A 20,255-nucleotide genomic window follows, 5' to 3' on the forward strand; every position below is an offset into this window, starting at 1 on the left:
TAAAAAACACAATCAAACCTGGAAACCAGGAGCGCTTTCAAGTAAAATATGCAAAATCATCAGAGACTGAGTGTATGCTCTGATTAAAAAGCTTTTGTTGGAAACAGGGATATTAAAACTAATAAAAAACATCACCTGAAATAATATCAAATTAACCCTATTTTAGCTTGTTGCCAGGTCCACATTTCTAATTTGTGTTTAATTTAACTTGTACTACAATAATTACAACTAAAATAATTTTTGTAGCAGAAATGTTTCAGTTAGAATTCCAATCTGTTGGACATTTAATTTGCTATAGTATTTAAACCACTTTATTTAAATGCTTCTGCTAATGTTCAAATATAGTGCAAATATTTCATGAAGTCACTCAATTAACATTTATTATCATTATATAAAATTGTTACATTTATCCATTTATTTTTACATGTATTCATTGTAGATGATTATATACAAAGGAACATCACACATCACACAAAAATATTCATAGTCTATAATGTCAAGTGAGAAGAATAAAAACAAATACACAGTAATGAAGGAAATTAATGAGACACAGGTGAACAACATAATCAGTAACTATAGTGACAGATAAAAACATACTTAAAAACCATGACGACTAAGCAAACTGAAAGGAAACTAAAAGTCTATCAAAATGAAACCAAAACCAAAACTGAACATGACACATATATAAGAGCATCTTAAATATTTTCCATCACAGCATCTATTTAGAGACTTTTGTCTCATATCAAGTTGCATGCATTACAATTATGAGTATGTCTGCAGTCATTGTAGATGAAGTTTACTGAACATATTATTTTCAGAAAAGTAAATGTAATTGCTTAGTACTAAATAACATGCAATTAAAAAAATAATAAAGTCAAATGAAAGAAAACACAGTAAATGTTTGTCTCCATCACCTCATGAGTCGTGAAACTGAATCATTGAATTTATCTTAAATAAAAACATGACAGAAGTTCAAATAGACATTAAAGACTCTAAATGGAGATGATTTGAGTCCAATAACAGAAAACTTCATGATCGTAACTATGAAATATACATTTTCCATGAAGCTATTTTGAAATGGTATGTATTGTGAAAAGAGTTTTTCAAGTAAACTGGAATTAAATTAATTTTAATCAAGTCCAAATGGCTTTCGTTTACTGAGCTTTCAAAATCTGTTATAAGACTCACTGTAGGTGTATTATATTATATTATATTATATTATATTATATTATATTATATTATATTATATTATATTATATTATAAGTCTGTTACTGGTTACAAAGTACATCATGAAAATTTTATTTAGTAACAATCGATTAGATTTCACATTTTAAGTAATGTATTCTGAGTACTTTGTGATTACTTTATAATTAAATTAATACTTTACTTGTATTGTGTGAACGTAATCCATAAGAAAGTAACGGTTTTCTAAATATTGGTATTTTAAAATGTAGTGTAATCTAATTAAAGTACAGAATATTTGTAATCTGGATCAGATGTAATCAGTTACTCTCCAGCACTCACTTGATGCAGATGAAGTTGTATCTATCAGTTTCAGGGCGGCTGATCCAGCGAGTATCATTCTTTCGAATGACTCCGGATCTGACGGTCTTATCACATTCGTCCGGTCCGCTGTCATAACCAGAAGCCCACTGATCATAGCACACGGTCTGACCGTTGACCCAGAACCAGATCCCCACTGTGCAGGAGTGACGCAGACCCAGCCACACGTGATCAGAGACAGCGCTCGTTTTCATCAACAAGATCTTCACCCACTGCTGCATCTGCTCCGAATCCACCGACACCAGGTCCATGCTCATATTTCTGCAGTATCTCAGAGCTTCAGTCCACGTCTTATTCTCTCGGATCAGAACCAGTTTATCTGGAAACAAACAGAAAGTGAAGCATTTAGACACAGGAACTCATATGAAGAGTGTTGAGTTAAAGCAGCGGAGTTTCTCAAACAGGCTTCCTCAGTTTATGGAAACTAAATAATTAATGAAAAATGTATATATTTAAATGAGGCTGCACAATTAATCAAAATGAATCTGAAGTCATGATATAGCTTTAGTGTGATAATCAAATCAAAGTCTGATGTGTTGTGTTTCAGAGTGAAGCGTGGCACTGTGTTCATTTACACACCAGCAGCTTCTAAAACAGTGCTTTCAGCGTCTACATTCACATTAAATACTGCTTCACATTAACACTGAGTTTAATGAGCATTTGAGAAACCAATGTGTGTAAACCCAGTTTACATCATTTACCAATGTGCATTTTTTTCTAACTTTTTTTTTGTGGACAGAAGTTTACAGCTTTTCACTAATATTCACCAAAACAAAAGCCTGAGGATTAAAAGTTTGAAACTGAAGAATTTAAAACATCATTATTAGTATTGTCTCTTGTAGTTTGAAATAAAATGATTTAATTGTACATGGCAGTGAATTCACAAAAGTAATATTTGTTTTCGTTTTTATAAAAAGAGTTATTTTATTTGTTTAGCTGCATGTGATATTTAACTGACATCAGAGAAGCATAAATGTGTGAATGTTTTGTCAAATTATTGAAACATTAATTTAAAGACTTCAAGAAATACTTTCACTGACAGAAACTCTGGGAATTGCTGGTTAAAGGAATAGTTCAGTCACACTGTAATGATGAGAGAGTTTCTGTAGTTTAACAAGTAGATGTTCAGCAGCTCAGATGATTGATCTACTCACCATCATAACACACAAAGAGATGATGATCTGAACAACGCTCGTCTGTCCATCCTCCTTCACTGATACCAGTTGATACACAGATGCTGTTTCTGCCATCTCTGATATTGGGTTGACCAGTGCTCCAGAGAGGGGATATAAATTTGCTGTTGTCTGACCAAACCCAGAATCTTTGCAGACCGATCCAGGCTTGATTAGGTGAAGTTAGGTTCTTTATCTGTTCATTCTCACTCTCATTCCTCACACTGGCCAGATCTGTGTGTTTCTCTCTGCAGTGTTTCTGAGCTTCAATCCAGTTCTTTTTCTCCTGTACAGGGACGAATCCTTTACTGCTGCCTTTAAAAGAGAAAAACATATGTCTGATATTGATTTAAAGAATAAAATACATGTTCTTTTTCCTCTTATTTACCAAGAACAAAAAACTAATCTAATTGTGGTTGATTGTTCAAGTATCAAGTATTTTAGAACATTTCTGTTTTAATCACATAATCAAGTCACATGTATTTTATTCAAAATAAAATAAGTGTCAGTGTTGCAAAGTTCATCAATTACTCAGAAACCAGTTCAATTCAGCTAAGAGCAGCTTTAAAGAAGATACTAGTCTCAGTTTGGTTCATTAATAGTGCAAAGTTCATCAGATATGTAACATTCAGCTGAACTCACCATTATAGCAGATGAAATATCTTGTTTTACTACAGTCCACATCATGCCATTGTCCATCATTGTTCATATAAATACAGTCTCCATCTCCATTTGGTTGATATGGTCCCCAATTCCTAAACTGAGACTCATTTCCTCTGTAGAAGTCAGAGTTATTCAGAGACCAAACCCATGCGTCCTGCAGCCCAATCCAGACACGGTCAGCCCTGATGTTCTCTCTCTGTAGGAGCTGATTTGTGTCATTCTGTTCATTCATGTCATTGATAGAGACCAGATCTGTGTATTTCTCTCTGCAGTATCTCTGAGCTTCAGTCCAGTTCTTCTTCTGATTCACAAAGTGATACTGACGCGGAGACGAACTGACCACGACTGAGGAGAGACACATTCACACAGATCTCACTCATTATATCCACACTGTATTTCAAGAGCTCAGAGTTTCAGTATGTGTTTGATAAAGTGCTCTGAATGGTGCTTTTGTACGTTCAGTGTTTCTACAGGATTTGGTGAGACTGTGGAGCTCTAGAGGAAGAACACTGAGTGCACTTTAAAGATGAACACATGAATGTGCTGCATTTCCAGAGATTTGATTTTCAGTGACCAAACTGAATTCTTTGGATCCTCTTGAACTTGAAAGTTGGCTCAGATCTCTTTTAGTTGTGACAGCACTAACACTAACTATCAGCACTAGTACTAGTCAAGCACTCACCTGTGAGCAGAACAGACATCAGTGTGATTCTCTCCATTTCTGAGGGAAAAACAGAAATCAGTCTCAATAAATGAAGCAGACGCTGAACATCTGACCAGATCCAGAACATCAGATCATATCATTTCTGCTTTATCATTGCTTATTAGATTCTACATCAGTCATAAATACACACATGAAGCTCCTGAAGCTGATGTGTGACACGATTCAGTGTGAAAATACACTGAAAATACATCAAACTTACAGTAAAAGCAGCTGTGGTTGCCTGAACTTTACATAAAAAAATACAGTAGCAACATTTAAGGTTTACAGATTTAAGTTGAATTCACAGAAAAACATTTTACTGTACATTATTTGTGAAAATATTTCACTAAATTAAATTAAATTAAATTAAATTAAATTAAATTAAATTAAATTAAATTAAATTAAATTAAATTAAATTAATGCATTTAGCAGACGCTTTTTTCCAAAGCGACTTACAGTGCATTCAGGCTATCAACTTTTACCTGTCATGTGTTCCCGGGGAATCAACCCCCCAACCTTGCTCTACCAATTGAGCTACAGGAACACGAACTGATATACTGTAATGCTAATATAGCAACCTAACCCTAACCCTAACCCAACCTAATATAGCAAAATCTTTAAAACACTGACAACCTTAAAAACAGATTGTAATATAGTTAAAAATAATAAATCTACTATATGAATGAAACAATGACACAAAGGACTATAAAATTACATTTCTAGCAGTTATAAACAGTATGATACAGTTATCAGATTTTTACTGTATCTTTTTAATGTTTTACTAGAAAGAAATATGATCAGGTTTTACAGTGTATTGTTTTATGCTGCATGTTTCTGCTGTTAAGTTCACACAGACGTTATGATCTGGTATTGCATTGCTGTTGTAAGTAGGTTTTGCTCATGTAATAGAGTATAATTTGTTTAATTGATAAATATAGTACACAAATATATTTAGGACACACTTGGGAAAGTTTTTCTCTGTAATTTTTCTCTATAAAAACCCAGATAGCAACAGATAAAATGAGGAAACTCCACACATTCACTAGTTAAACAGTGATCAGCTTAATATAATGTGATAAACACTGATATATCAATCATATTATGATCAATGTAAAGTTATAACTCAGAGTCTCTTACCTGTAGATGTTGTGTTTCAGGTGTGTTTGTGTTTCTTCTTTTATCAGAACAGACTGATATCACCGATCCTCTCTCTTTCTGCTCCTCCCATCTTTGGTTCCCTCCCTTCTTCACTCCTTTCTGTGACTTGTTTGTTTCTTTGTTCAGGTTTGTTTCCTTCTTTTATAATAGAGAAATGAATAATAGTGAGAAAAGAAACACTTTTACTGAGGGTTTCCTGCTTTCAGATGTTTGAACTCCACATTAATTGTACAGCTCTGGACTGGATTGTTGACTCGTTTGTATCCTTTTTTAATTTCTCCAGGGAAACATCTGAGATAAAGTTGAAACTTGAGAATGAGAATGCTGAGGACTGAAAGAAAGCAATTTATTTTTTGTTAATTATTTTGAATAATTGTTTAATTAATACTAGTGTTATTCCTGTATCATTTCTTCTGTTTATCTTATTTGAATTTTTTCCATTTTAATTTACATATTTTTATTTTTATTTTTACGCAGCTGATAGTCATGAATGTCTCAGTATCCCTCAGAGATGAATAATCAAATACGGGACAGAATTTGAATGTGTGCTGTTGTTATTCAAGAAAAAAAAAATCAAGGAAATCTAACCAGAAAACAAGGAGCACTTCTATGTAAAATGCTAAATCAGCAGAAAAACAATAAGAGTTTAGTCTCTTGTGCTTTGTATTTGTTTATTATTGTTGAGTGCTTCTTGTATGTATATAATCAAACTTCAACCAAAGTGCAATATTTTGGATGTGTGTGGTGCAGAGTTTGAGCTGAATTGATACACATTATCTGCTGTGTTGCCACATTGTTTGTTATTATGTTATCATGGTAATATTCAGATTCAGATTTGGTTGCAGTGCGTCAAACATGCAAATATGAGACAGAAATTCATATCACGTCACCTTCAAAAATACAGTATATTGCCATCATTTATGGTCGAAGAGTATTCCAGAGATCTGCATCTAATATCTTTCCAGTAAGATGATGTCACACCACAAACATGCTGTTCAGCAGCCATATTTTGTTTTGTTTTCCAGTAAAAACTAATCAGTGCAGACGCGTAACACACAGACTTCACTCACAAAGTGCAAAATCCAGAGATCACGGTTTACCAACCGTGACAGCACCCCCCCCCCCTCTAAGAATGCCTCCTGGAGTTCCCAGAAGGGCCTACCTGCTGATTGTAATCATCAATAAGGGAGTGACCAAGTATGTCCCTAGCAGGTACCCAACTCCTCTCCTCTGGACCGTAACCTTCCCAGTCCACCAGGTACTGGAATCCTCGTCCCCTCCGTCTCGAGTCCAGAATACGATTAACCGAATATGTCGGTTCCCCATCTACGAGATGCGGTGGTGGGGGAACCGGAGTAGGCGGATTAATACGTGAATAAAACACGGGTATAATTTTGGACACATAAAAGGCGGGATGTATCCTCCTTTACGCTGGAGGTAGTTTGAGGCGGACTGTCACCGGACTAATGATTTTGGTGATAGTAAACGAGCCAATAAATTTGGGAGCTAATTTGTAAGATATGGACTGCAGAGGAATGTTATTTGTAGAAAGCCACACTTTTTGACCCACGATGTAAACGGGAGGCTTTGACCGGTGGCGATCGGCCTTGGCCTTAGTGCGCTCCCTCACCAGGAGCAGAGTCTCGCGGGCTCTGGTCCAGGTGCGGTGGCACCTCTGGACAAACACATGAGCGGAGGGGACAGTGACTTCAGATTCCAGACTAGGAAAAACTGGTGGCTGGTAACCTAAGCTGCACTGAAACGGAGAGAGGCCCATGGCTGACACTGGTAACGGATTGTGAGCTTACTCCAACATAGAGAGTTGTTGGCTCCAGGAAGAAGGATTCTTGGAGACCAAACATTGCAACGTCCTCTGTAAATCTTGGTTGGCTCGCTCAGACTGCCATTACTCTGGGGATGATAACCTGAAAACAGGCTAACCGATGCGCCTAGCAACTTACAAAATACTTTCCAAAATTTGGATATAAATTGAGATCCCCTGTCAGAAACCACGTCTACCGGGAGGCCATGAAACCGAAAGACGTGATCTAGGACAGTGACCGTTGTCTCCTTGGCTGTCGGTAATTTGGGCAAGGCCAGCTTATCGCTGGATGACAACCAACGTTAGAGCAGTGACCCCACTGAATGATTTCGGACCTTAACTCCTCCGGCACAAATAAACGATTCGGTGGACAACCGGGCGGAGGCGTTACCCCTTCTAAGGTTGTCTTGACCTTCGACTTGACCTCCCATACGAGTGCTGAGACAACTACTTTCTCAGGTAAAATACACTCGGGAGTCACCGGGTGGGCGGAGGGATCAAAAAAACATGATAAAGAATCGAGTTTGACATTTTTGGAACCCGGGCGGTTCGATAAAATCAAAACGACTGAAAAAAAGTGCCCACTGAGCCTGCCTGGAATTGAGTCTTTTGGCAGTTCTAATATACTCTAAATTCTTTTGATCGGTCCAAACAATGAAAGGTACTCCTGAACCTTCCAACCAGTGACGCCTCTCCTCTAAAGCTAATTTGACGGCCAACAATTCTCTGTTACCAATGTCTTAATTGCATTCAGCAGGAGATAAGCGATGGGAGAAAAACGCTCATGGATGCATCTTATCGTCCGTGGCAGCACGTTGGGACAGCACTGCTCCTACCCCCACCTCTGATGTGTCGACCTCCACCACAAACTGCCATGTGGGATCAGGGGCCATAAGGATGGGGGCCGAAACAAAGCAGCTTTTGAGGTTAGTGAACGCAGTCTCAGCTGCGTCCGACCACCTGAATGGAATACTGGGGGAGGTCAAGGCCATCAGAGGTGAGGCTAGTTGGCTGAAATTGCGAATAAAACGGCAATAGAAATTGGCAAACCCCAGAAACCGCTATAGGGCCTTACGGGAATCTGGAGATGGTCAATCTATCACAGCCATAACCTTGTCAGGGTCCATATGTATTCCCTCGGACGAGTCGATATACCCTAGGAAGGGAACAGACTGTGCATGGAATACCCATTTCTCCGCCTTGACAAAAAGCCCATTCTCAAGTAATCTCTGGAGCACTCGTCTGACGTGTTGAACGTGTTCCTGGAGAGATTAAAAAAAATCAGTATGTCATCCAGGTAAACATATATAAACTGATCTACCATATCTCTTAACACGTCATTAATGAGTGCTTGGAAAATCCCTGGTGAGTTGGAGAGCCCAAACGGTATCACCAAGATTTCAAAGTGCCCTCTAGGGGTGTTAAAGGCGGTTTTCCCTTCATCCCCCTTCCTGATGCAGACCAAATGATAACCATTAGTAAATCCAATTTTGTGAATACAGATGGTCCCTGTAACCTCTCAAAAGCTGAAGACATTGGTGGCAAAGGATAGGTGTTCTTTATCGTAATGTTGTTCAGCTCTCGGTAATCAGTACAAGTTCGCAGAGAACCATCCTTCTTACCCACAAAAAAGTAACCCGCCCCCGCTGGAGAAGAGGAAGGGCGGATGAACCTCGATGCCAAGGAATCAGAAATGTATTTCTCCATGGCCGCCCTCTCCAGAATAGAAAGAGAGTATAGTTTGCCTTTAGGCGGAGACTTAGGGAGGCACAGACCCACAGTTGTAGGGATGATGTGGAGGAAGAGAAGCAGCACAAGACTTACCGAACACCTCCTTCAGGTCCAGGTACTCTGCGGGAATGTTTGATAACACCATGTTCTCTTTCTGAAAGACAGAAACAGGCACAACAGCACAAGCAGAAACCAGACAACTTTCACTCCACAATGTGACAGTGTTGGAACCCCAATCCATTCATGGATTATGTTTGATTAACCAGGGGTGACCTAAAACAATGGGAGCTACGGGGGAGTCCATGAGGAAAAAGGATTTGGTTTCACAGTGGTTGCCTGATGTGACCAGAGTGATGGGTTCAGTATAGTGGGTGACATGTGGCAGTTCCTGGCCGCTGAGTGCGGTACCATGGATGAGATGGGACACAGGCAGGACAGGAATGTTCAGGTGACATGCAAGTAGTGAGTCAATTAAATTACCTTCGGCTCCAGAGTCCAAAAGGGCGTGACAGTCGTCAGTGTGATTCTCCCACCACAGTTTCACCGGAAGGAGAGTCGATGATGTGGTTGAGGACTTCCCAGCAGAGATCCCACCTGATGGTAGCCCCATCTTTAATACCGGGCTGGCTCTTTTACCAGGCAGGAATAGATAGAATGTCACGAGCCACCGCAGTATAGGCACAGTCCTTGGGACCTCCTCCGTGTTCTCTCGACTCGAGCGGCCCCTTTCCAGAGAGACGGGATGGCGTGTAGGACTGACTTGTCTACCCAGGTCAATTAAGCCGTTGACTCTAGGGGGGCAGCTCGAGGAGGTAGATCTCCTTCTGAACACAGTCGGCCAGCCCATGCAGGAATCGATACCACTGCGCCGCCTCGTTCCACTGGCACGCGGCCGCCAGGATGAGGAACTGGATGGAATAGTCCGTGACCAAAGATCTTCCCTGTCGCAGGTCTGAGAGCTGGTGGGCGGCTTCCCTGCCGGCCACGGCTCGATCGAAGACCTATTTCATCTCGTCTGAGAGGGTGTGGAATGAGGCGCAACACGGATGTTGATTCTCCCACACCACGGTCCCCCATAAGGCGGCTTTGCCAGATAGTAAGGTAAGTGTAAACGCAACCTTGGACTCCTCTGTCGCGAAGGTGCGGGGCTGTAAAGCAAAGTGCATGGAACACTTGTTAAAGAAAGTCTTGCAGAAATTTGGCTCACCGGAATAATTCTCTGGCGCCGGAAGTCGCGGCTCTGGCCGGAAGTGGTCCTGGAAGGTCTCCCGGGGAATGAGCGGCGCAGGCGGTGCGATGGGCGCAGTGGGAGAGGTGAGTTGATGAATCAGCTGGGTGAGCTCGGACACCTGTGTCACCAGCGCTTGGATCGCACGTCCGGTGTTTGCGATGCTCTCCTGCTGCTGATCCATTTGATTGACGCTGTGATGGATGAAGACAAACAGTGAAGTTGTGTTCACTGCTTCCATGATGGTGAGAGCGTTTCGTGACGAAGGAGGAGCTGGAAGCAAGTGCGAGTTAAACAAAATTTTAATGAGATGTTGCAGACAAACAAACTGGAACAAAAACAACACTAGGATGAAGATACTGTCCAAGATGGTGGAGGGAAGTGATGAGTCTGGATGGCGGTGGTGAGTTGGCAGCAGGAGAGGGTGGCACAGGAACTACAGGGAAGCAAGCCGAAGGTAATACGTGATGATTGTCTGGTTGCAAAGAGTGGACGGGATTCCGGGTAAAGACAAGGACATTCAAAATGCAGAACACAAAGAAAGCAAAGCACGGTTAACACACATGAAACAACGCAAAAACACAAACACAAGACGTGAGACAATCCATTATATAGGGAGAGTAATGAGTGACAGCTGCTGCTGATGACAATTAACGGAGATGCCCACAAACTAATGAGTGCAGACGCGTAACACATAGACTTCACCCACAAAGTGCAAAACCCAGAGATCACGGTTTACCAACCATGACATTTACTATGTCATTTTTGTCTTGTTTTCTGATAAATAGATCAAAATGAAGTGAGTTTATGATTAAAACAACAACAAAACAACTCAAAGGAATCGCTCACCCTCCAGCAGGGGCGCTGCACAAGATCCTGGGCCCTATGCATAGGCAGTCCTAACGGACTAAAGTAAAAATCTAAAGTAGACACTTGTAAAATTAGGCCTGATGTATTTTTATTACCAATTGTATGCTTTTCATTTCAATTTATAAAAGTTGTAATTTATTGAACATCCTTGAGACACACCATATGAAAATTTTGAGATTTAACTAAAACAAAAAAATAATAATAATAATAATAATAATAATAATAATAATAATAATAATAATAAACATAATAACAAAGAAGTTTTCATGACAATGGTACCATGTAAGACAAAACATTTTAAATGACAATATTAATTAAGTTTTTTTTTTATCTTGTGACAGTGAAAAAAATGTAATGTCATGCAACAACCCATTTAAGCAAACTTTTGAAACTTTTGAAAATGTAAAATCAAAGAGTTTAACAATTGCTTGATAGAAATGTATAAAAATTCAGTAAGATTAATGCTTAAAACAAAAACACCCAGTTATGAAAAATATATTAGATGACATAATAATAATAATAATAATAATAATAATAATAATAATAATAAATGGGCTGGTATGACAGACCAGATTATGATGAAAAAAGAAATAAAACATAAGTGTAATGTAACAAGGAGTCAGAGACGGTCGGATCCATATGCAATGGTTTATTAAAGAGAATGGTCAAAACAGGCAGAGATGAGAAAACAGCATCAGGTATGTCAGGGGATATCCAAAATCAGCACCAGTAACAAGCAGTGATTGGAGCAGGCAGCAGAGAATCACAGTCGGTATAAACAATACAAAGTCAAACACGGAAGGAACAAACACAAAGAAAACGCTCGTAAATGCCACACAGAACTAAACAAGACTTTACACTATTAGAGAGACCAAACACAGTTTATATTGGGGAGTGGTAATAGGAAACACCTGGTTGTTATTAACCCTAAGCATGGGATTATGTGAAATGCAGTAGGGAATGGAAATACAAAAATGTCAGAGTCCTGAGTGGAGTGCCCTTTATTGGAGTTCATGGGCACTCCAGCTGAAGATCACCACATGGGGAACAGGAGCCCGCCGTGTGCTAAATATGGGAAACAGGAGCCCGCCGTGGGCTTAACATGGAGAACAGGGGCCCTTCTGGGCCAAACATGGGGAACAGGGGCCCGCCGTGGGCTTATTTCGGGAACAGGGGCCCTATCTGGGTTTAACATGGGGAACAGGGGCCCTACCTGGGTTTAACATGGGGAACAGGGGCCCTACCTAGGCTTAACATTGGGAACAGGGGCCCTTCCTGGGCCTAACATTGGGATCAGGGGCCCGCCATGAGCTTAACTCGGCAACAGGAGCCCGCCTGCCGTGGGTTTAACTCGGGAACAAGAGCGCAACCACCGTGGGTTTAATTGCTCTATGGGGCAGAGCAAGGGGAGCTGGAGCCCACCAGGGCAGAGCAGGTAGAGCTGGAGCCCACCAGGGCAGAGCAGAGGACCATCACAGCCGAGCAGACGAGACAGAAGCCACCAGGGCGGAGAAGAGGACCATCACAGCTGAGCAGATGAGACAGAAGCCACCAGGGCGGAGCAGAGGACCACCACAGCTAAGCGGACAAGACAGAAGCCCACCAGGGTGGAGCAGAGGACCACCAAAGCCAAGCAGACAAGACAGAAGGCTACCAGGGCTGAGCAGAGGACCACCACAGCCAAGCAGACAAGACAGAAACCCACCAGGGCGGAGCAGAGGACCACCACAGCCAAGCAGACAAGACAGAAGCCCACCAGGGTGGAGCAGAGGACCACCACAGCCAAGCAGACAAGACAGAAGCCCAACAGGGTGCAACAGGGTAGAGGAGAGAACCACTAAAGCCAAGCAGACGAGACAGAAGCCCACCAGGGTGGAGCAGAGGACCACCACAGCCGAGCAGATGAGAGAGAAGCCCACCAGGGCAGAGCAGAGGACCACCACAGTGGAGTCGATGGCACAGGAGAGCAAGTCTGGATAGATGGGACTGGAACAGATAACATAGACAGATTAATGGTGGCCTTTGTGGCCGTGATAAGGCAGGTAGAAAGTTCATAGATTGCCTCCATAGCCGTGACAGGACAGGCGGGGAGTTCATGGATGAACTCCATGACAGGATAGGATGAGAGTTTATGAATGGATACTACTGACACCTCCGAAGGTTCTGCAGCAGTTGCTGCCACCTCTGGAGGTTCCACAGCGGTAACAGTCTCCTTGAAAGCAACACAACAGGTTAAGAGAACATTTCTGGGTGCAACAAACAGGATTTGATGAGGCTCTGCAAGTTCAGCTAGACGTGACAATGCTCTGGAAGTTCAGCTTAGACGTGATGAGGCTCTGGATGATCTTTTGTGGTATGATGAAGCTTTGGAAGATCTGTTGAGATGTGATGAAGTTCTGGAAGATCGGTAGTGATTTGACTGGGCTCACAAAGATAAAGTATTTTGCTGCTGCTTCTGGCCATTTCCTCTCCTTCCTTGAGTCCCATGCATTATTGATTAGACTGTTCGAAAGCGTTATGGTGTGTTGCTCAAATGGCTTGCAAGGCTTAAATTGTTGTGAGAGCTATCGCTCACTCAGGAACTAATCAGACGGCGAATCTATCTCCATAGGAAGCGTTAAAATCAGGATTTTTGGCAGGATTCCCACAGAGTATCTCACCAGATTTCAAGTCGTGAACTTAAGGGAATTTGCCGTGTTGTTTGTCAAGCGATGGACTAGAAATGATCTGAGAGACCACGGCTCCTATCAATTGTTGTGATTCATTGCCAAATTTGTACTGATACAACTGACCCAACAACTTTACACAAAATCTCAGACATTGCTCATTTGCTAATTGTTCAGTTATGTTTGCTAGGCATGCTATCATATTACCACACTGTTAAAACTACCAGTAAAATTACCAACAAGCCTTGTTAATCTGTGGTCAAAGCTATCGATATGATGGGCTGCTGCTTCAGGCTCATCTATTGGGGATGCTTTCATTAATTCACTCTGTCTCCACTCCACCAGTAAGCTGGTGTGTGGTGAGCGTTCTGGCGCAATATGGCTGCCGTCGCATCATCGAGGTGGATGCTGCACACTGATGGTGGATGAGTAGAGACCCCCTGACTATGTAACCGCTTTGAGTGCCTAGAAAAGCGCAATATAAATGTAAGGAATTATTATTATTATTATTATTATTATTATTATTTTACTTATTCGACTATTTCCAACACAATGCTTTTTAATTAGTGATATGCTGTAGCTCAAGCTAACTGGTGTATTGATAAAGTGCTTGATACTAAATGTACAGATTGTAAATTTTGCTCGTATCAATGCTACATGTATCTGGACAAGGGCTAATGCTGTTGCCTAAATTAGAGTATTGACCATATGCCATAGTGCTTCAAAGGGGCATGCTGCTCTTTTTAGCTGTCAAAAAAGAGCACCTTTCGCTACTTCTGTTCTTCTGTAAGGGGATGCTTCCCCTTTCTATGCACTTCAGAAGGTCTTTGCTTAAAGCTAAAAGGGTATTGGGACTGCTTGCTTGCTTGAGGCTTATCTAGTGTCCAGTATCATATCGTGCTAGACCTGTCGTTGCATAAGCAGGATTTATGCTTTCGCCTGGCTCCACAGCGAGCCTCCGATGACTGCGCGCGCACCTGACAAAATGGTCAAGGCTTTATACTCATTGCGTTCGCTGTCGTACAGGGTCATACGGGTGCTTGAAATCCTTGAAAATGCTTGAAATTGAAAATGCAGTGCATTGGTTCATAATAATTTGCTTTCTTACTGAATGGTTAATCATTGTTTTTCATAAAATAAGCAGCTTTGCTCGAATCTGCATGTGTGGCTGTAGTGTGTCTTTAACGCATTTCCTGTAGAGTGAAAAAAAGAAGAAAAAAAACACCTTCTCGATGGAGGTTACTGCTCAGTCAGTGATGGCTCGAAATGACAAATTATGGTAAACTGAGGACTAAATACTTGAGTAGCCCCATTATGTCTGCGGTTTCGTCTTCCATGAGAGAGCGTGCGCTTTGAGCATATAAAGGTAAACAAAATTTTCCCTGCTCAATTAAACTATATTGTGAGACTGTCATTATTAAAGAGAAAAGTGAAAATGAAGGAAAGTGTATTGTGGTATACATTTAAGATCAACTTGCAATGTATACAATCCCCAGCATCAGGGTTGGTATTATCGGCATTATACTTAATCACACACGTCGTTGAACCCTACAGTTGTGTTCAGATCATGTGCTCAATGGACTGGACTCTCTCAAATATCGTCATCATAAACAGCGGAAACTAAGTAAACAAGGATTCATTTGTGGTGTAGTCAGCGAGATGCAGTGGAATCATCAGTCATTTATAAGGTATGTTTGTTGCTCGGCTCTGTACTCTTAAATCCCGGATGGATTAACCATCTTGTTTCATGTTACTAAAATTATCTATGAAGGATCTATGAATATGACGTGTCATTCCCCCACAAAAATATAATCAACATTAATAGTCATTGTGATTAAAATCTAAAGACCTTCAAATGTAAGGTCGTTCATACAAACTCTTTGTACTGGTCCAAATGCGCCACCTGCTGGCAATTTGCTGATTTTTGTTTAGAACAATGCAAATTGCTAAATGCGCCTTCAAAAAATTAAAAAAAATTAAAAATTAAATAAAAAAAATAATAAAATCCAAACGATTTTCAAGGTGAGTCTGTGTTGTATTTGTGCATGTGCTTTTAACTAAGATAAGAGTATGTAAACCGGTAATAAAACCACAGTTGTAAAGTGCTGGAAAATTGAACTGTCCTTGGAAGTGCTTGAATTTTACTTTGAAGGTGTCAGAACCCTGGTGTACTATTATCTGAACAAAAGGGGGTGATGATGAGTAATCGTCCTCTAATAGGGGGTCAAAATAATGCTGTATATATATATGCAAAAAAATAAATTTTACAAAAGAATATAAAAGAATTTAGGAAAATAGTTTTGCTCTTTGCAAACAAAAATAAACAATTGCAAAACTTAAATGAAACAGCGCAAAAGCAATGATTGTGCAATATAAATTTTCCATGGCCATATCTATTAATTCATTTGCAACGCTGCTTTTATTATGCGTGTCAGTTTAGTTTGAGCTTGGGATAACTTTTTTCATTTGCGCTTAATTTTTCTGCACGTCTCTTTGTGGCACTGTTTTGACGTGGGGGTGGAGTCAAGGGACGGGGGCGTGTACAACATGCCTCCCTGGAAGTGACGTTATCGGCCCGGGACGCAGCTCACTGATCCAGGTCCTGTCATGATGAGCAGAGGCTTGCGAGTGGATCGTTTCTTTTTATTCACTAGCATTAAAACATGTATGTTTTCTTGTAATTTACTTTATTAATAAATGTATATGTGTATTAGCAGTGTTTACTAAAGTTAAAGAAGTTGTTACCATGAACATCTGCTGTTTATTTCTCTCAATGTGCACACTTTTATAGCATTAAAATGTGTATTGTTTCATTTGGTTAACTGCATGTGTATCTAATTTTACCAGCGAAACACTTCATTTTTTTCCCAATACTCTATTTTATTTTGCAATTCTTTATTTTTGTTTGCAAAAAGCTGAATTATTTTCCTCAATACTTTAATTTTCGTTTGCAAAACTTTATTTTCTTTTTCAAAACGTTTTTTTTTTTTTTTTTTTTTTTTTTTCGTATACATACGGCATTATTTTGACTCCATACTCTAAAACCATCGAGAATCACTAGTGAGAAGTTATTGGCTGTATCCAATACTTTAGGCAGCTGACTCGCTGAGTATCAGGCATTAGTTGTGTTTGACTTCATGCAGCATTGCACAAACCCTCTATTAGAGAAGGACCTCTATTGCCCTGAAAGACAGCGGAGACCAGGACAACTAGAGCCCCAGATACAGATCCCCTGTAAAGACCTTGTCTCAGAAGAGCACCAGGACAAGACCACAGGAAACAGATGATTCTTCTGCACAATCTGACTTTGCTGCAGCCTGGAATTGAACTACTGGTTTCGTCTGGTCAGAGGAGAACTGACCCCCCAACTGAGCCTGGTTTCTCCCAAGGTTTTTTTTTCTCCATTCTGTCATCGATGGAGTTTCGGTTCCTTGCCGCTGTCGCCTCTGGCTTGCTTGGTTGGGGTCACTTCATCTACAGCAATATCATTGACTTGATTGCAAATAAAAGCACAGACACTAACTGAACAGAGATGACATCACTGAATTCAATGATGAACTGCCTTTATCATTTTGCATTATTGACACACTGTTTGCCTAATGAATGTTGTTCAGTTGCTTTGACGCAATGTATTTTGTTTAAAGCGCTATATAAATAAAGGTGACTTTGACTTTGACTTGAAGCAGTGCATGCTGGTTAGGAATTTTGTCCGACTTGAGATGGCACCGATGCCACATGAATATCACGTGTGGGATCAAGTACCGTGAGAGCGTTTCAAAAGCAGACCTCCACAGTTTCTCCAGAGTGACTGCAGGAGCGCTGATGATGACACAGCTGTTTCACGATTGGCCAGATCCACCACATGATAGCAATCACATGTGTTCAGGGTTTATTCAACATTTGCAGTTCCAATAATAGCCACAAATCTGTGTTTTTAGAATGGTAAAAGCCTTTTTTAATGTAGTTGCACTGCTGTATTGAGTGACGTTTATAATAAAACACAAATAAAAGCATATATACCCCACTGTATTAGTATTTAAACAGTATATGATTATGTTGAACTTTTATTCTTGAAAATTTGGCATTGTTTTAAGCAGTATATAAAAGTGTTTCTGTTGCTCATGGAAACGTTTCTGAAATGTCTGCGTATTCGACAAATACTGCATTTTATTTACTTCATCTGTGATAAAGTATGCAAAGTATGAGAACACCCTTGCTGCTATAACTACAGGCGCCTACTGTTTTATCCCTCAGACATGGACGAACACCCCTCTAAAAGAAAAATGGACAGTTGTTTTCTCCTGCTGGAGAGAACACCCTTTGCTGCTATAACTACAGGGGACTGTTGTTCATTCCTCAGCAGGGGATGAACACCCCTGCTACTTAAATTAAAGAGGGGCCTGCTATTCTCTCCCTCTTTTTTAGAGTGGAGAATGCCCCTCTCCTAGCCAGTAGGCTGCAATAAAGACATCTCAATAACATTGTCTTTCTCTTTTGCAGGAAAATTCATGCCACATTAACCAATCAAAAGCTTGCTCTAGTAGTGACGTGATTACGATGTCAACAAATAAAACACAGATGCAATACGGATAAACAAATGATAAAGCTTGGCTTATTGAATATCAGATCCCTTTCTACGAAAACACTTTTTGTAAATAATATGATCACTGATCATAATCTATATGTGCTCTGTTTGACTAATGTCACGGAGACGAACCCCGTGATTCCCTCTGCTGGCCAGCGGAGGGCACCCTCACCTGAATACTGACACACACACATCCATTCATTCACTTACACTGATAACACTACACTTCCTATAAGCCCCATCCTTGGACTCTGATCACCTGCACAGGGGATCGTCATCAAGACTGTGTATTTAAGCTGGATTTCCACCACAGTTCAAACGCGAAGTCTTGATTTGCTGTGTCTGTCATTTCTGAGCGTTATTAACTGTGTTTGATTTCCTGTTATCGATTCTGCCTGTTATCTCTACATACCTTTGCTGCCTGCCTACCGACCCCTTGCTTGTTACTGGATTACTGATTCTCTGTTCTGCCCGTGCTGTTGATATTGCTGGTTCCGACCATTGCCTGTACGACTACGAGCCTTTATAATAAAGCCTGCATTATGGATCCTATGTCGAGTTATGGTTCATTACAGAAGACTTCACCACAATAAGATCCAGCAGCTTTCGAAGGTCTTCAAACCACCATGGCGGCCCAAGCCAGTCAGATTGCGGCCAATCAGTTCCAGCTGAATCGACTGACATCGATCACAGAGGAACTCGTCAAGACTGTGCAGAATCTCCACTCAGCTCCTGTGGCCGCACCAACGCCAAAAGCATCCGCCATTGCCCACGCGGCAGGAACGCCATCTCAGGCCACTTCCCATCTTGCTTTCCCAGATAAGTACAACGGTGATGCCAGTAAGTGTAAGGGATTTCTATTACAATGCTCTCTGTTTGTGGAACAACAGCCCTCATTGTATACTACAGATACTGGGAAGATCGCCTTTGTTTGCTCCTCCCTCACCAATAATATGCATCTTCTTTCCATCTCCCTTAGCACCACAGGATGTTCTTCCCCCCCAACCATCCCACCACCACCAGGATGGTCCCTCCTAAAACGTCACGGGGGTCGGCTGCGCCCCTGCCTTCATCTTCAGGCAGGAAATACTGAATCCGTACCCTCGGACAGCTATTTAAGGATGGGGCCTACGCCAAATACAACCATATAGCTTGCTGGGTCATAAATAAATGGATGCATTGTTACAATATCTTCTCCGAGTCTTTCTGTTAGACTTTCTTTTCCTGGTCAAACCTATTCCTGTCTTTTCCGTGTCAATTACCTCTGTTCAAAAGTCCATTCCCAATCTGCCAGAGGAATACGCAGATCTTCTGGAGGCCTTCAGTAAAAAACAAGCCAACACCTTACCTCCTCACCGCAAATATGACTGTGCCATCGACCTTCTGCCCGGGCATTCACCTCCAAAGGGTCGCATCTTCCCGCTGACTCAACCTGAGTCTGACGCCATGAAGGAATACATCAAGGAGGAGCTGCAAAAAGGGTTCATCAGACCATCCACATCCCCTGCTGCATCCGGGTTCTTCTTCGTCAAAAAGAAGGATGGTGGCCTCCGTCCCTGCATCGATTACCGCGGACTGAATGAGATGATAGTAAAGTTCAGATACCCACTCCCATTGGTTCCTTCAGCCCTCGAGCAACTTCATACCGCCCAATTCTACACCAAACTGGACCTGAGGCGCACCTACAACCTCATCCGCATTAGGGAGGGAGACGAGTGAAAGACCTCCACCACCACTGGACACTATGGTCAGGAGATCCAACAGATGTTCCGGCAGTAAATGACTGGATGGCACGCAATGAGGAGGTATGGAATCAGGCTCTTGTTCACCTGCAACCTGCTGTAAGGAGGCAGAAGGAGCAGGCGGACTGCACAAGGCGCCCAGATCACAATTATCAGCCAGGCCACTGGGTATGGCTGTCAACACGGAATCTCCGTCTCCGGCCCCCCTTGCCGCAAGTTGAGTCCAAGGTACGTGGGTCCATTCCAAATCACTAGACAGATAACTCCAGTTTCATTCCGGTTGGCACTGCCTAACATATACCAGATCTCTCCTACTTTTCATGTATCCCTGCTCAAGCCCGCTGCTGGTCC

General features: G+C 41.3%; 1 protein-coding gene across 2 annotated transcripts in view; it reads right to left on the reverse strand.

The window, feature by feature from the left end:
* Positions 1-1,220: 1,220 nt before the first annotated feature.
* The window catches only part of LOC128011426 (macrophage mannose receptor 1-like), a 95,475-nt gene continuing 76,440 nt past the window's right edge, over positions 1,221-20,255 (reverse strand). Inside the window, exons 2-5 of one of the 2 annotated variants that reach the window (XM_052593793.1) lie at positions 4,082-4,120; positions 3,379-3,744; positions 2,719-3,051; positions 1,221-1,883 (exon numbers count right to left, since the gene is read on the reverse strand). In XM_052593793.1, coding sequence (XP_052449753.1) covers positions 1,522-1,883; positions 2,719-3,051; positions 3,379-3,744; positions 4,082-4,118 — 1,098 coding nt within the window. In that variant the 5' untranslated portion in view covers positions 4,119-4,120 and the 3' untranslated portion in view covers positions 1,221-1,521. The remainder of the gene's footprint in view (positions 1,884-2,718; positions 3,052-3,378; positions 3,745-4,081; positions 4,121-20,255) is intronic. The other variant, XM_052593794.1, reaches the window with a different exon arrangement.

The sequence above is a fragment of the Carassius gibelio genome, chromosome B23, assembly GCF_023724105.1.
Source record: "Carassius gibelio isolate Cgi1373 ecotype wild population from Czech Republic chromosome B23, carGib1.2-hapl.c, whole genome shotgun sequence".
In the NCBI taxonomy this organism is placed as follows: Eukaryota; Metazoa; Chordata; class Actinopteri; order Cypriniformes; family Cyprinidae; genus Carassius; species Carassius gibelio.